The 17,439-nt window shown below is 36.9% G+C and overlaps 1 protein-coding gene across 9 annotated transcripts in view; it reads left to right on the top strand.

Moving 5' to 3' along the window:
• Window positions 1-17,439, top strand: part of TMCC1 (transmembrane and coiled-coil domain family 1) — a 232,653-nt gene that overhangs the window by 46,610 nt on the left and 168,604 nt on the right. For 7 of the 9 annotated variants that reach the window (XM_087866755.1, XM_087866751.1, XM_087866752.1 and 4 more), the window contains 2 exons: window positions 11,547-11,602; window positions 15,659-15,924. In XM_087866755.1, the coding sequence (XP_087722881.1) occupies window positions 15,700-15,924 (225 nt within the window). In that variant the 5' untranslated portion in view covers window positions 11,547-11,602; window positions 15,659-15,699. Of the gene's footprint in view, window positions 1-11,546; window positions 11,603-14,453; window positions 15,925-17,439 lie in introns of those variants that run through there. The other 2 variants (XM_045812361.2, XM_045812362.2) reach the window with 2 other exon arrangements.

Raw genomic sequence — 17,439 nt, forward strand, 5'->3', positions numbered from 1 at the left:
GCCTTTTTATCAATGAGGAAACTTAGACTTGCCATCTAAGACTTTACCGAAAGATACACAGCTAGTAAGTATCTTTAAGTAACTGGCTCACTCCAAAGACCAGGGTCTTAACCTCCATGCTAAATTGTCTCTTTGTTAATAAGACAGTCTTGTCCAGGATTTAAAAAAACAAATGTCCCTTTGAATGTCCATTAGCCCTGGAGAATTTGTTTTCTAACATAAACACACATGACCCCTTTTGGGAAAATTACTATATAGCACTGTATTCTTTTTGAAGTGTTCTTCATTGGGAGAAACAGTTTCTTAGAATTGGAAGTGCTAGAGATTTCTAAGCATTTTTTGTGAGCACATAACTTTTTAAAGTCAGGAAGTTGTAGAAGGCTTTAAATAAAATACAATCTATGAAATGAATCCCCGAATTATTACCAACTACTCCCTGGACATTCTCGCTTTGATCCAATTTTCACTTTAACGTGACACTGTTTCTTAGTATTTTATATTTTCAGGCTCGCGTGTTTATTCATTGACAGAACAGCTTAAACCAAGGCACCGTACCTACCTGTTCTTCGTAGTCACCATGCTTTTAGTAAGGTCTTCTTTCTTTGGCCATCTTTATGGAGTAAATACAAGGAAGTTTGGTAAAACTATATTTATGCCTGAGAAGAGGATGTTATCTCCTCTGGTAGATGTCTTCTGAACTTACTTGATTGTGTCTTTCTCGACTCCTGGGTCTAACTATTCATTTGGTCAGTAGTGATGTATAAAAAAACAAGGAGGTCAACAGAAAATTTTGTTTTAAGTGTGAATGACTAGGTTGGGAAAAGATGTTGCTAAATCACGAATTCCCTTAGGAGGTGGCTGAAAAAATGTTGCCCCTTATAAAATAGAAGCATGAGAAGAAATAATGACTTCAAGAATAGAACTGTTGAATAAATTTTCAGTGTAGTAAAGCATAAAGTATGTGTTACCATTGAAACCATCTCAAATGACCTACAGTGAAGGAGAAAGAGCATAAACTGGAGACTTTTTAAACCTGAAAAACATGATTAAGTTTTATTTATAAACTTTGTGTTTTTCATTTTCTCTAGAGAGATTTAAGATTGGCTCTGGGGCAGGTGAACAAAATTTGACATTACCAAGGGCATTTTGAAATGTAACATGTTACATGATTATCATGAGTATATTTTACTGTTTCTTTCAAGTGACAAATTGTGAATACTTAATGACATAAGAAATTTGAAATTAGGATTTTTTTAAAAGATGAACTTCTTTAAGATTTACTGTATGAATATATTATACTAGAAGGTGTGTACAATCTATTTTGGCTTTTTCTTTTTCTTTTTTTTAAGATTTTATTTATTTATTTATTTGAGAGAGAGAGCAAGAGAGAGAGCACAAGCAGGGAGAATGGCAGAGGGAGAGGGAGAAGCAGGCTTCCTGATGAGCAGGGACCCTGGCATCCCAGGACCCTGGGATCATGACCCGAGCTGAAGGCAGATGCTTCACAGACCGAGCCACCCAGGCGCCCCAATTTGGGTTTTTCTTGATTTATAATGATCTTAATAGGAATTGTCTTCAGTTGGTTCAATTATTCTGTTCCTTATTCCTCTGCTGTTTGAGGTTGTCAGGACTTTTATTTTGATAGTCTTTTCTGTGTTGGGTTCTCAGAAGAAGTCCCTTGTAAAACCTGAGTATGAGGTTGCTGACATCTTCAAAGCATTAGTTGCTGTATGTGATGTAAATGAAAAGCAGCTTGAAGTATATGGTATTTAAGTTTCTTGTGGATATGTTTGGGGAGAGTAAGGATTGCCACAGGAGGAGAATTTCTAAATTCTAAAAGAATTTCTTAGTTTGAAGTGAACATATAGAAGAGAAACTTTTGTTCCCCTTTGGCTACCCTCACACCAAAGTATTTGGAGACACTGACTCCTGCCCCCCCCCCCATTTTCCTCACATGTCACATGATGTTTTTCTAGGGTTTTCAGGGTATTTTCCCTAATATTTCAGGACTCTTGCCACTGTGCATTCCTAGACTCTTTTGGGACATTTCTGTGGACTCTTTCTGGGAACCCTGAAAGTGCTTCAGCCTGTATCAGTGAGTGTTGACTGGGTGATAAATGTTCCCTCTTTCAGCTTCAGTGGCAGGGATTTACATCCTTCTCTTTACTGGTTGGTATTAACTATTCACTTTTGATAGTAGATACCTGATTTATACTTTATAGTATTTATTTATGCATCTTTATTTCAAAAAGTATTTGGGGATTATAGGCTTCTTAGGGAAAGCTGGATATCTTTCTTTTCCTCACCTTCATCTTGAGATAGTAATTACCCATGGGAGTGAAGAGTAATCTTTTTGGGAGTTGGTGAGAATATCTGTAGACAGATGTTGTAGATTATTTGTACTTTTTCATCAGGATATTCTTTTTTCATCTTTTAAAATGATTTTTCTATTTTCGATGCTTTATTATTCATACATTTTTAACAGGCACGCACACACACAGGCACGACGCAGGACTTAAGGCCTGACCCATATAGAAGGAGTTCTAGAACATTCTTAATACACTGTGATTCATAATACAGGTTTGCTTTTAAAACAAGTACCCCCTACATGTGCTAAATAACTAGCCTCATACATGTCTTCCCCTCTCCATTTTTCTTTTTGGAGGAACCAGGATTTGTCTTCAGAATAAAGGGGGGCCTAATTTTTAGATCAGAGGTAGCATCAAAGAAGGAAGTATTTTGAGGGTTAAGAGCTTTCTTACTAGTTCTTGAGTTAAGTCAGAAAGCTAAAATAAAGGATTCAGTTCTCCCATCAGCTGCCTTCTTAGACCAGATTTTGGGATGCAGATCAAAACATGCAGGTGATGATAAGACCACAAGTAGTATTAGAACCAAGGCAGAATGAACCACGGCCGTTCTTGTGGATACCTTTCAGGAATGGTAAAAGAAGAGGGGAGCGGCAGGAAAACAAGGTAAAAACTACCAATGCAAACCTTGGATTTGATTTGTAGGTTCCTGAAAATGAAGTTAAAAAAAAAAAACAACAAACCCTAATGTTGGATATTGTTTGAATTTATTCCTCCATCTGCGTTACGATAGGATTTGTAGTTCCGAACATTTTTGCTATTTTCTTTATGTATAGACATAACTAATATAAACTCTGTGTGGATGCTAAATGACAAGTAGTCCACATTCTGCATGTCTATTCCTTTATCTTCATTCACTCCTAAATTCATGGCAGTGTTATTTAAACCTACATTGTTTTTCTAGATTTTTGTAGGTTTTTCATAGATACCCTGTATTAGGCTAAGGGATTTCCCTCATCTTTTTAGTTTGTTGAGAGTGTCATAAATAGATGTTTGAATTTTAGCTGAGTGCTTTTACTCCATCTATTGTTATGATCATGTGGTTTTCTTACTTAGTCTGATAGTGTGAATTATATTCATTGCTTCTTATTTTTTTAGTGTTCGGTCAACTTTGGATTGCTGGGGCTAAGTTTTGTTAGAGGTTCTTGCGTATATGTTCACTTAGAGTATTGTATTGATCTGTAGTGTTTTGGTAATGTCCTTGTCTTGTTTTAGTGTTAGAGTAATGTTGGCCTCATGAAATGAAATGTTCCCTCCTCTTTTCTGCAAGAGATTGTGTAGAATTATTATTTCTTCCTGAAATAGTTGGTAGAATTAACCAGTAAAACCATCTGGGTCTGGAGTTTCCCTTTTTTGAGGAGTTACCACTACAAATTCACTTTGTTCAGACAGAGTTATTCAGGTATGTATTTCTCCTTATATAGTTTTTGTAGTTTGTGTCAACTTTGAAGGAATTGGTTCATTTCATCTAAGCTGTCAAACTTATGGTCATAGAAGGGTTCGTTGTATTTATTATCCTTTTAATAGTTGTTGTGTCATTGTTAATGACCTCTTTCTTTTGTTCCTGTTAGTTGTAATTTGTCTTTCCTGTTTCTTGGTTACCCTGGCCAGAAGTAGAAGTTCATCAATTTTATTGATCTTTTCAAAGAACCAGCTTTTGCTTTCATTGGTTTTTCTCCATTATGTTTCTGTTCTCAGTTTCATTGATTTCTGCTCTAGTTTTTTTTAAGATTTTATTTTTAATCTCTACACCAGGCATGGGTCTTGAACTCTTAACACTGAGATCAAGAGTTGCATACTCCACTGACTGAGCCAGCCAGGTGCCCCTATTTCTGCTCTCATTTTGTTATTTTTTTTCCTTCTGTTTGATTTTGATTTAATTTGCTCTTCAAAGTTTTTTAAGGTAGACACTTAGGTTATTGATTTTAGGTGTTTTCTAATATATGCATTTAAAACTATAAATTTTTCTCTGAGTATGTTTTAGCTGCATCCCACACATTTTGATGTTTCATTTTCACTTACTTTAAATACTTTTAAATTTTTTTCTGGGGTGCCTGGGTGGCTCAGTTGGTTAAGCCTCTGACTCTTGGTTTCAGCTCAGGTCATAATCTCAGGGTCATAAGATTGAACCCCATGTTGGGCTCCGTGTTAGGTGTGGATGCTGCTTAAGATTCTCTCCTCTCCCTCTACTTCTGCCCCTCCCCAGCATGTTCACTTGCACACTCGCTCTCTCAAAAAAAAAATTTTTTTTCTAGACTTCTTTTACCCATGGGTTATCTAGAGGTATATTGTTTAATATCCAAATATTTGGGGGAATTTTCCCAGATCTTTTGCTATTGATTTTAATATGATTTCATTGTGGCCTGAGAATGTACTTTGTATCATTTTTAAAAAAATGATTTTTAAGGGGCACCTGGGTGGCTCAGTCAGCTAAGCATCTGCCTTAGGCTTGCCCCTCCTCCCGCTCATGTTCTCTCTCGCTCACTCTCAAATAAAATCTTAAAAAAAAAAAAAAAGATTTTTAAAATTTGTTTTATGGCCCAGAATATAGTGTATCTTTTTGAATGTTCCACATACACTTGAGAAGAATGTATATTCAGCAGTTACTGTGTGAAGTGTAAATGTCACTTAAGTGAGGTGGTAGTACTATTGAGGTCTCCTTCCTGATTTTTTGTTTTAACAGTTATTGAGTTGAAAGTCTTTAACTATAATTGTGGATTTGTCATTTTCTACTGTTAGATCCATTAGTTTTTGCCTTATGTGTTTTAAAGCTCTTATTTTAGGTGCATATGTATTTATGATTATTACATTTTTTGAAGAATTGACCCCTTTATCATTTTGTAGTGGCCCTTTTATCCTTGACAGTCTTTCTGATTCTGAAGTCTACTTTGAAATTGATTTGGGTCTACTAACCTTCTTTTGATGAGTATATGGTATCTTTCTCTATTGCTCTATCTTTTCCTATCTAAATCTTCATATTTAGTGGGCTTTTTGTAGATAGCATTTAACTTGATCATGCTTTTTCATCCAGTCGATAATTTGTCTTTTAACTGGTATTTTTAGAACATTCACATTTAAAGTAATTATTAATATAGTTAGATTAAACTTACCATCTTGTGAGCTATTTTCTGTTTGTTGCATTTCTTTTTTATTTTTTTTAAAGATTTTATTTATTTGAGAGACAGAAAGAGCATGAATCGGGGGAGGGGCGGGGGGAGGAACAGACTCCCCTCTGAGCAGGGAGCCCCATGCGGGGCTTGATCCCAGGACTCTGGGTTCATGACCTGATACGAAGGCAGACACTTAACTGACTGAGCCACCCAGGCGCCCCTATTTGTTGCATTTCTTTCTCTTTTCTTCTTTTGCCTTCTGTAGTGTGAATTGAGCTTTTTATTAGTATTCTTATATCCTCCCTATTGACTTATTTTTACTTACTTAAAATGTGTTTTAGGGATGCCTGGGTGGCTCGGTCAGTTAAGCATCCAACTCTTGATTTTGACTCAGGTCATGATCTCAGGGTCATGGGATCCAGCCCCACGTTGGGCTCCATGCTCAGTGGGGAGTCTGCTTGAGGATTCTCTCCCTCTCCCTCTGCCCCTCCCCCTGCTCGCACTCTCTCTCTCTCTCACTCAAATAAATAAATCTTAAAAAAATGGCTTTTAGTGGTTGCCTTTGGGTTTATAGTATTCATTTAAAAATAACCTGAGTATACCTTCAAATGATACCACTTCACATGTAGTGCATATATCTTAATAGTATATGTTCCTAAATCTTCCTTTTACTGTCACTGTTGTTACATATTTTGCTACATATGCTATAAATACCCAGTACGTTGTTCACTACTTTAAACAATTGTATTTTAGAGCAATTAAAAATATGAAAAAAAAGAGATTTTATTTTACCTTCATTTATTCCATTTTTTATATAGATCCAAGCTTCTCACCTTTATCATATTACTTCAGCCCAAAGAACTTCCTTTAATATTTCTTATAGGGTGGATCTGCTGGCAATGAATTCTTTGTTTTTGTTTATCTGGGAGAGTCTTTATTTCTTCTTCACTTATGAAGGATATTTTCACTTGATATAGAGTACTGATTGGGCAGTTTTTTTCTTTCAACATTTTCAAGTTGCCACTGCATTGTCTTCTTTATTGCAAAACTTCTGACTGAAAGTTTATTGTAATCCTTATTTTTATTCCTCTGCCTGTAATATGTTTTTCCTTCTCTGGCTACCTTCAGGATTTTCTCTTTGCTTTTCAACAATTTAAATAGGATATGCCCTGGTGTGTGTTTTTTGGGGGGAAGGATATATTTATCTTGTTTGTTTTTTGGAGTTTCTTAAGTCTATAATTAGGTGTCTTGTCACCGATTTTGTTAACATTCTTGAGCATTCTAATATTTTTTTCTCCATTCTCTCTTTCTCCTGGCATTTTAAATATGTGTATATTGTTTGATAATTTCCCACATTTCTCATATGTTCTCTCCTGTTTTATTTTCCTACTATATTTTTTCTTTATGTTTCAGTTCGGGTGCTTCTGTTAGCTTCTTTTCAAGTTCATTGATTCTTTCTTCTGCTGTTTGAAGTCTAATAATCTGTGTTTCTATTTCTAGACTTGCCATTTGATTCTTATGATTTCCGCGTCTCTGTGAGTTTACCTATCTGATCTTGCATGTTGTCTACCTTTTCCATTATAGTCTTTAACGTATTTTTTAATTTTTTAAATTTATTTATTTTTAAAAAAGATTTTATTTATTTATTTGACACAGAGAGAGAGACAGCAAGCGAGAAAGGGAACACAAGTAGGGGGAGTGGGAGAGGAAGAAGTAGGCTCCCAGCAGAGCAGGGAGCCCGATGCGGGGCTCAATCCCAGGACCCTGGGATTATGCCCTGAGCCAAAGGCAGCCGCTTAATGACTGAGCCATCCAGGCACCCCCAGTCTTTAACATATTAAGCATGTTTTAAATTACCTGATAGTTCCACCATCTATGTCATATCTGAGTCTAGTTCTCATGATTGCTTTGTTTCTTCAAGCTGTGTTTTTGGCATACTTCATAATTTTTTTTTTTGACTGCTGGGCATGTTGTATAGGACAGGAAATACTGAAGTAAATATTTTACATGCTTAGAGAACACTGCAGATTTCCTTCTGGTAGTCTTTTAAGGTGGAATTTGTGTTAATTTGTTACGGGTTGGACTGTGCTTGAAGTTTATTATTGCTGTGGTTACCAGAGTTGATATTTGCTTTTGCCATGGGAGCCCAGAGACTTCACATTTCCCTAGTGTCCCTTGTCTCTGAATGTCTTTTATCTCCTTGCTTGGCTTTGGATTTTACCTTTGTACTGTTTCTCAGAGTCTGTCTCTTGCAGCTATATTCCACTGTTATTGTTAGAGCTTGTTAGCATGGTAATGGAGGGTAAGGGGAGTTCTGTGATGATCTATTAAGCCTCAGATTTAGGCAGGTACTAGAACCTGGGTCTTGGAGGTTTGGCCTTCACTAAACTTTACATGCCACTTCCTTGGGTAGAGCTTCTTGACTCTTTCTTTTTATCCAACTGCAGTATCTAGGTTAATTTTTTAAGCCCTTATTTTAGCCAAGGTTTTTTTTTTTAATTTTTAAATATTTTAAAAATTTATTCGAGAGAGAGAGAAAGAACACGAGCAGGGGGGAGGAGCAGAGGAGGAGGGAGAAACAGACTCCATGTTGAGCAGGGAGCCCTATATGGGGCTTGATCCCAGGACCCTGAGATCATGACCTGAGCCACCCACGTAGCCCCAGGGTTTTTTTTATTTTTAAAGATTTTTTAAAAAACTCATTTATTTTATTGAGAGAGAGAAGCACAGGAGGGGAGAGGAGGAGGGAGAGAGAGAGAGAGAGAATCTGAAACAGATGCCACACTGGGCATGGGACCCAACTCAGGGCTCGATCTCACGACCGGCAAGATCATGGCCTAAGCTGAAACCGAGAATCGGATGCTTAACCAGCTGAGCCACCCAGGTGCCCTGGCCAAGGTTTTTAGAGCTCTCTCACCCTTGCATTAAGGTCATTGTTAATTTAGAGAGAGAGTGAAGATTGAGTGCAAGTTTCCTTGGTCTCTCTCTTTTCCTCCACCTATTGTGTGATTCTGCCAGTGTTCTCAGGGTATAGGCCTTGATGAATTTTTCTTTGTGGAGTAAGCCTTTTTTTTAAAAATTAAATATTTTATTTATTCATTTGACAGAGAGAGAGAGACAGCCAACGAGAGAGGGAACACAAGTAGGGGGAGTGGGAGAGGAAGAAGCAGGCTTCCTGTGGAGGAGCCTGATGCGGGACTCAATCCCAGGACACCAGGATCACCCCCTGAGCCAAAGGCAGTCACTTAACGACTCAGCCACCCAGGCGCCCCTGGAGTAAGCCTTTTGTTCCAGAAGGAGATAGCTCTGAGCTGATTGGCATTGCCTATTCTACTCTTCAAGCTCCATAGGGGTGAGTGAGGGCAAGGATGAGGAAGTTTTTCTGCATTGTTTCAGATCTCCCCTGCATTAGAGATTCTTTTGAGGTTCCTGGAGAAAAAGCCTAGAGTGGGAACTCTCTTATCATTGCATTCCCCACGGTTTTTACACTCTCATGTTAGCCCACATTCAGTCTTAAGCAGTTTATCAAAATTCATGGTTTAAATCCTCCTAACCGCGGTGGAATTCTTCCATGCTCTTGGGACAATGTTTCCTTTAGTCAGAAAGCTTTCCCTCCAGGATTTTAGGTGCTTGTCCAGCCTCTCTATGTTGTTCCATCCCTGCTGTATTTTTAAAGTGTATGTATGTAAGTATGTATGTTTTTTTTTGAGTATAGCTGACATACAGTGTTACATTAGTTTCAGATGTACAGTTTAGTGATTTGACAAGTTTATGTATTATGCTATGTTCACAAGTGTAACTACTATCTGTCCCATTACATCGCTATTACAGTGTCATTGACTGTATCCTTATGTGGTGCCTTTTATTTCCATGCCTTATTTCATAACCGGAAACTTGTATTTCCCTCTCCCCTTCACCCATTTTGCCCAACCTCCTGTCCCTGCTTTATTGCCTAAAGGTTGGATCAGGAGAAAGTGGGGGTTGGGGTGGGGAGTGTGGTTCTTTCCTTTCTCTGAAAGTTAGGTATCCACACTGTGGTCAGAGAATAACTTGTGAGACTTTCTTAAGGCTCAGCGTCTGATCAATTTTGGTAAATGATCTCTCAGTGCTTGAGAGAGTATTTATTATGCAGTTATTGGGTAGTGTAGGTCTGGTTAATCATGCTATTCAAATCTCTACTTTTATCTTTTTCTTCCCTCTTTCTGTGTCATTGGTTCTGTCAGCTATTGGTGTTAAAAGTTTCCCCATTATAATTATATGGATATTTTTTACTACTTGTAATTCTGCCAACTTTCACTTTATGTATTTGAAGGCTGTGTTATTACATGCATACAAATTTTAATTTATTTTATCTTACTGATGAGTTATACATTGAATTCTAAGAATTATACACCTATAAATGCTTTTCGCATTAGAGTCTACTTTGAGTACTAATTGAGTACTATTACTAAGGCTTTCCTTTTCTGTATGACCTTTCCATACTTTTCATTTTTAACTGTTTTCTATCTTTGTATTTTAGGTGTGATTCTTGTGAACATAATAATAGTTGAATTTTGTTCTTTATTAGTGTAATTATTTTTGTCTTTTGATCTGATTACGTCAGTGTAATTACTGGAATATTTGGGTTTACGTTTGACCTCTTACATTTTGCTTTTTATATGTTCTACTTGTTCTGTGATCTTTCTTTCCCTCTTTTTTGCATTCATTTGGGCATTTTAATTCTATTTTTTTTCTATTTAACGTAGTAGTTAAGTACTATTTTACTACTTTTCAAATGTTTATCCTAGAGATTGAAACATGTGTTTTCTTCCTTTTAAAAAAATGTTTATTTTTTTCAATACATAATAATAGTCATAAGGCACAGAATTCAAAAGGTACAAAAGATTATGTGATAAGAAGTCCTATCTCACATTTACCCACCAGCCACCCCATTCTTCAGCTGCCTCAGGAAATGTGTCTCCACCAATACAGTCATCTAGCCTCTTTTTTTTTTTTTAAGATAGATTATTTATTATTTAGAGAGGGGGAGGGAGAGTGCACGTGCGTGTGTGCACCCAATAGGGGGAGAGGGAGGAGCCAGGCTCCCGGAGAAGCAGAGAACCCAGTGTGGGACTTGATCCCAGGACCCTAGGATCATGACCTGAGCCAAAGGCAGACACTTAACCAGCTGAGCCACCTAGGTGCCCCCCCACCTAGCCTCTTTACTGGCTCCCAAACATACCGTGTTTATTGGTCTTCTAGCTGGGAGTCTTGGTCCATATCTTCTTGCTTATTTATTCTTCTCATCCTTCAAAGTTCAGTTAAAGCCTCTTTCTCTTTCATGAAGCTTTCTCGAGCAAATCTAATCTTAACTGATCTTCTAATGGTAATTGCAGTTTTTCTCACACATTTTAGCTTTAACAATATTCTTTTGTATTATTTTCCTTAAGTTTCAAGTATGTAAATCTTACTTTCTGTCCCAAATTGTGAGTTCCTTGAGGGATTTCATTCTGTATTATGTTGAGCACATAACAGATGTCCCCCAAATACTTGTCTAATTAAATTACCTGTCTGGTAATGGCTGTCAGAAGATCATTTTCCACAAAAAATTTTGTGCCTCCTGATTCTCAATTGTTCATGGTAGACGCAGTTTTTAGAGTTAGTTTTGAGTGCAAAATTGAAGATACAGAATTGCAAGCTACTTGGAAAAATATTTGCTTATAAAATTGTGATGTTTATGTACTTGTTTTGCATTTCGTGTTACTTTAAGATTAGACTTAATAGCCATTCCTAATTCAGTATCATAGTGTAAAAATATTCATTGTTACTTATTGACATGTGCACTTCCTTTAGTACTAACAAGTTAACACTCTTTTTTCTAAAATATCTTCTTTGTTGATTATACTTTTTCTTGATTATATTTTTGAAAAATTAGAAAATACTGAAAAATACTAGAAAAAATTACCCTACTCCTACCAGTGAGAGACAAATGTTAACCTTTGTTATACATAAACTCAGTTTTTTCTATGTAAATAGTTAACTTCTCCCCTCTAAGTTTTTCAATTTGTAATTTTTAATGTTTGCTTTTCAGCTTGTCCTAAAAGGATTCCTGTACACCTTAGAAGTGCTTGAGGAAGAGTGATAAAGGCAAGTATACAACTCTTTATGGTTAGTGAAATAAGCTTTGGTCACCGTATCAAAAAAAAAAAAAAAAAGATAATTTGTATATAATTTCATTGGTTTTCCAGAGCACCCTCCTAAACATTTGCCAGATTTTTAAAACAACTTTTAAACTTATCTCTGATATTAATTCAGAGTAACTTGTTTCTTGAATGTGAAGTAATGGTGTAACGTATCTTTGGTGAAAGTGTTGTAGAAAAATTATTAAAAATTCTGAGAATTTAACAAAGTTCTCTGAAACGCCTGCTCTCTAAGTAGCTACCTTTTCCTTTTCTTTTCCCTACTTTGTATTCCTTCCCCTTGTCCCCTTTTCCCCCCATATCCTTTTGCTCCCTTTTTTCTTTGTCTACGTTTTCTAGTTTACTTATAAGAACTTTGCTTTTCAGAGAAGCTGAGTGAATAAAAGAGAAGCCAACATTTCTTTCTTATGAAAGGAAACTTAACTTTGTGGTTGAACTTGTTGTGTTAAACCAGGTATCTCAGTATATTATTTGGAGAATTTTACAAACTGAGCAACTGTTTATTCATTTGAATTTGCTGTCTTAAAGAAGAAAATAGGGGAGTCCTAAAAAACTTGGACGTTACTGAATTCATTTAGTGCTTGCATTCTTACTCTCAGCAATTTTATAATTATTACATCATCACTGTCTTTGGTATTTTGGGCACAGTATTTCACCTTCCTTAATATTTGGTATATATTGAAAGGTAACCTTAAAGGTTTTCTGTTGGAAATTTTAGCAAGCTTCAAAATTTTGACCATATTTCTTGTTTGTATTGATATCACAGCAGTAATGCAGATGATAGCTAGTACATTGTCGAGGCAATACAACAGGTTGTTTGTTTTTCACAATTCTTATCTTACAACTTGATATTTAAAGCTCAATTTAGGTTTCTTTAGGGTTGCATGCTAAGTAAGCCTCTGCTAGTTAGTATGATTAAGGAATGTCTTGCCTTTACAAATCCCAGAATTCACTACTGTTCTAGTATATAACCTTTGCAGCTGTATAGATGGCCTGCGTAAGCTTTGGCTTGACACCCTATTTCTAGGTTTCCCTGGGAATGCTGGCATTTTTTTGTTTGTAATCAATCATCATTTCCAGTTATTTGAAAATAAAAATAATGTAGAATTGCTAGTGAAATCTCAAATGAAGTTACTGACAATTAAAATGTACTGTTTTCCTTTTTTTTTTTTTAATAAGAAGCAGATGCCTTGTTGATAAGTTTATAACACTGCCCCAAAAAACCCCCCAAGTTTACAGTTAATATCTTTATATACAAGACAAATAGGTCATTTGGTTTTCCAGCTAACCTTGACCTTTAATTCCTTTAATCATGGTATCTTTTACTCTGATGGAGGAACTTCTTTTACATTTTTTGTTTCCAAAAACAACAAAAAAGTCAGTTGTATTATTAGCTAATACAATACAAATAAGGAAAAGAGTAAATTACTTCCTTATTATCAGTCTGCTGCTTTCACATCCTCCCATCTTCTTAGGGTCTAAACTGCCCAGTATAAGCAGAGATTAGTTACTGGATTATCTTGGTTACGTGGCTCTTATTCTCTGAGGAGCTCAATGCTATGCTGAGTGGAAATAATTGAATAACTATTAGTCTGCTCTACAAACTCATGAGGGAAGGGGAGTGTAATTAAATACATGTACTATTGGCAACATTTTTGCTGTCAAGGAGCCCCAGAAAACTCCAGTAAAGGCCAAGACAGTCATTAACGTAATAAGGATTAAGGGATTCTTTCTGGGCTCCCCCAATGGGAAGAGGAAAAAACAAAAGCAGTGCACAATCAGGACAAGGGTAAGAAGTCCCAGTGGTGTGGCAGGATTTCAGCGTGGCCACAAAGAACTTGAGTAAAAGGCAGTGAAATTTCCCATTCTCATGATTGCTACTCATTTGCCTAGTTTGGGAGCAAAGAATTTTGTGGTATTTAGAAAGTAGGAAGGTACTGGTGAGAGACAAAAGTCTTTAAGTCTGTCACAGTGTTTATAGTCCTGAGTCATGAAGAGGTCAGGAGGTGGGAAAATAGGCATGAAAAAATATGGACAGCAGAGGCACGATCACAGTACCATATACATGGTAAGAAGGTCTTCTGACAGTAGTTACCGTGAGGAAGACTCTAGCAGGTTTGCATGCCCATGCCTCTGAGCTCCAGCAGCCTTGAGTTCACAGTGAACTCTTACATCTAGCTAATTTATGCCTTTTAGATTTGCTATCTGGTGGCAAGGAGTTTCCATATCCCCAGAACATGACCATCAGAGGGCCTCATTGGTAGTGACTTAGGCTGTTCAGAGTACTTAGTAGTGTAGGGAGTTTTAAAGCTTGTTGAACAAAAGGTTGAGGGAAAATAGGGAAATAACTTCCTATACCATATTTTGTCCTCTCTAGCAGGTTCTGTGCATTAATACAAACATATATTTGCAAAAACTCAATACAAAATTACTACCTATTTCTTTCCATTAAGAAAAATCTCACCCCTACCATCTTCCCCTCCTCTTTTTTTGCATGTGATTTCCATAACTGTGGCAGTTATGTTGACTTTATATTTCTTAGTTTCAGCTTCCTTTTAATTTCCCGCATTTAATATTGGTGTGTGGTTGCATTTTGACCTTTCTCTTTCTCTACTCTTCCATCATACCCAGTTACTGTGTTACTTCTTTGCTTTTGAATTTGTGTGGATATGTGGGAAACTTCTGTCAGAGATGACACTATTCAGGAAAGGGATTTTTTTGAATCTCTTTTCTTTTTTTGCAGGGTAGGGTGGGGGTGGGGACTGACTCCAACTGTCCAACGCTTGTCCGTTTGAGATATAAACTATCTTGCCTCTTGTTCTCCACCTCTGGAGTGACTCTGAATCTCTTTTCTTGATAGCTGGTACTGAGCAAAGCTCTAGTCTCTCTGAAGACAGATTCTGTCTGGATCATTTGCTCATATGGTGCCAGATGGTCATTTGTGCTTCAGCAGAGAATTCAGCTTACGAGATTTTTAGTTCCATTTTCTTTTCAATAGAACAAACCTGTCACCCCTGTTTACCAGTGACCTTGATAAATATGAATGGTAACAAGAAATTCCTCTTTTCCATTAAAATCCATATACAGTTGGATTAGGATATCCACTTCTCAGTATTATTCTTTGAATTTACTTTGCTGAGTTTCAGCATATGTACAATTAACTGTGGTTATGAGTGAGAGGAATTAAATTGCCTCAGCTACACTGTACATATTGAATGGTCTGTTCCCTTGTGATTTCCCAAGTAGTGGCTATTCTGTCAACTGTTATGGTTTCCATTCCAAGATGATTCCTCTAGTATCCAATTCTTCATATATTGAAACTCGTAGGGATTTTTTTTAAACATTGCTGTTTTGATTTGCTGTGTACTTGTTTCTGAGCTTTTTCTCCTATCCTAGAAAATAATCATTACCCACTATCTAGAAAACTGTCTTTTAATCTTCTGATTAAAGATTGCTTAATGATAGTGCCTATTTGTTTGGCTAGTGGCATGTTTTTCTTTAACACTGGAGATTTTGCATGCATTTATAATAAGAAGCTCTTTTCTTTTCTTTCTTTCTTTTTTTTTAAACATTAGATAGGCATGAAGCCTCCGTCTCACAGCTGCATGTGTAGTTACTGTTGAAGCAAATGCCTACCTAATTTGACAGTCTTGGTGTGTTTAGAACTTTTTGAGTTTGCAAATAAGCGTATTAAGTCTACTGATGGAGCCTTCGGGCAGTGAACAGTTATATGAGGACCCTGATCCTGGAGGCAAATCCCAAGATGCAGAGGCCAGAAAGCAGACAGAATCAGAACAAAAGTTGTCTAAAATGACCCACAATGCTTTGGAGAACATTAATGTGATTGGCCAAGGCTTGAAGCATCTCTTCCAGCACCAGCGCAGGAGGTCATCAGTGTCTCCACACGATGTGCAACAAATTCAGGCAGATCCAGAACCTGAAATGGATCTGGAAAGCCAGAACGCATGTGCTGAGATTGATGGTGTCCCCACCCACCCCACAGCTCTGAATCGGGTCCTGCAGCAGATCCGAGTGCCACCCAAGATGAAGAGAGGGACGAGCTTACATAGTAGGCGGGGCAAACCAGAGGCCCCAAAGGGAAGTCCCCAGATCAACAGGAAATCTGGCCAGGAGATGGCAACTGTTATGCAGTCAGGCCGACCCAGGTCTTCATCCACAACTGATGCTCCAACCAGCTCTGCTATGATGGAAATAGCTTGTGCTGCTGCTGCTGCATGTCTGCCAGGGGATGAGGCAACTGCGGATCGGGTAAGTCTGCTAGATTTCCTTTTTCTGCTAACTTACTGTTCTTCGAGCTAGGATTCTCCACACTTCTCTTTGGTAACTAAAAAGAGGTATTGCAGCAAGTACCTCAAAGTTGTGGAAAAAAATAGTTTTATTCATTTACTTTTTCATTAAATAAATGGGATGAATAATATTTATTCTAGCTAATGAATGGATGCTTATATTATATTCCTATTTGCTTCCTAACACATTGCTATATTTTGTTTTACCCTTTTGCTAAAACCTTCAGTATCCTTCATGTGTTTTTTATTTTAAAAGGCTCAGTTTTACGGTAGAGGAGCAAAGATGCTTTGTTTGTTCTTGTTTTGGTTTTGCACATGAATTGACTTTCTTACATTAATGAAGATAAGGAAGTTCTAGAATCTGGGTTTTTCTGTGCTTAGCATGGAAATATACTAAATTGCTTATAATTTTCATATACACTGTACTACATCATCGGCATTTGATATACATTTGCATTCTGTAGTTGAGCATATGCATTCTTAAAATTTACTTTTTTTTTTTTTTTAAGATTTTTAAAAATTTTTGAGAGAGCGCGAGTGTGTGAATGGGGAGAGGAAGGAGGGAGGAAGAGAGACAAGCAGACTCTGCACTGCTTGAGCATGGAGCCTAATGCAGGGTTTTATCTCATGACCCTGAGATCAGCATCTGAGCTGAAACGAAGAGTTGGACGCTCAACCAACTGAGCCACCAGTTGCCTCTATTATTTACTCTTAATGAACAGGTTTTTTAGGTCTGCCTGGATGGGACAACTAGGCTTACCAAATTTAGGGGAAACTCTTTTCATATAGCTTTCACTTCCATGTCTTAGTTATGGTTATTTGAGGCATATAGAAGAACTAGTTCTGCTAGGGTTTGAAAACAGGTACATGTAGCCAGGCAGGTAGTGACAATGAGTGAACTCATGTTTCATGACTTGGACAAACTGAAGAGTACAAGTGCTGTCTAAAGCGGTAGTATCTTCTTTGCTTTAGCTGATTGTTGTGATTTAGGACTATGAGCCCAGTCTTGCCAGGCCTTCTGATTTTTCAAGAGAAACTTGAAATATAGCTTAGTAATCTCTTGATTTTTGACATATTATGGAAGCCAAACAACACATTTATGGTCCAGGTCTGCCCTATAAATTGCCATCTTGCTGTCTTTTGGCTTTACTTTTATGTATTCTTTAAGGTTTTGATGATTAGTCAGTCGCTTTCATTCTGTGTCTGTTTCTGGCACAGGTAAATTTATTTTACTGGGTATTTAGCCTGGAAATCCAAATATTGAATTGAGTACCTTTAAACCTCTCCTATTTAAAGCAACAAGTAATGGACAGTAAATCACTTCAAGAAGTTAAGCCTGTCTGGATAACATATCCACCAGAATAATGTGATCATGAGAATAAAGATTCAGATCATTGAAATTAAAGGTATGAATGAGGAAAAGTAATACATATTTATGTGCATAATAGTTATCTTTGAAATAAAAAGATATTTGGTC

The sequence above is a fragment of the Ursus americanus genome, chromosome 14 (assembly GCF_024610735.1).
Source record: "Ursus americanus isolate L20-20 chromosome 14, mUrsAme1.1.p, whole genome shotgun sequence".
Classification (NCBI taxonomy): domain Eukaryota; kingdom Metazoa; phylum Chordata; class Mammalia; order Carnivora; family Ursidae; genus Ursus; species Ursus americanus.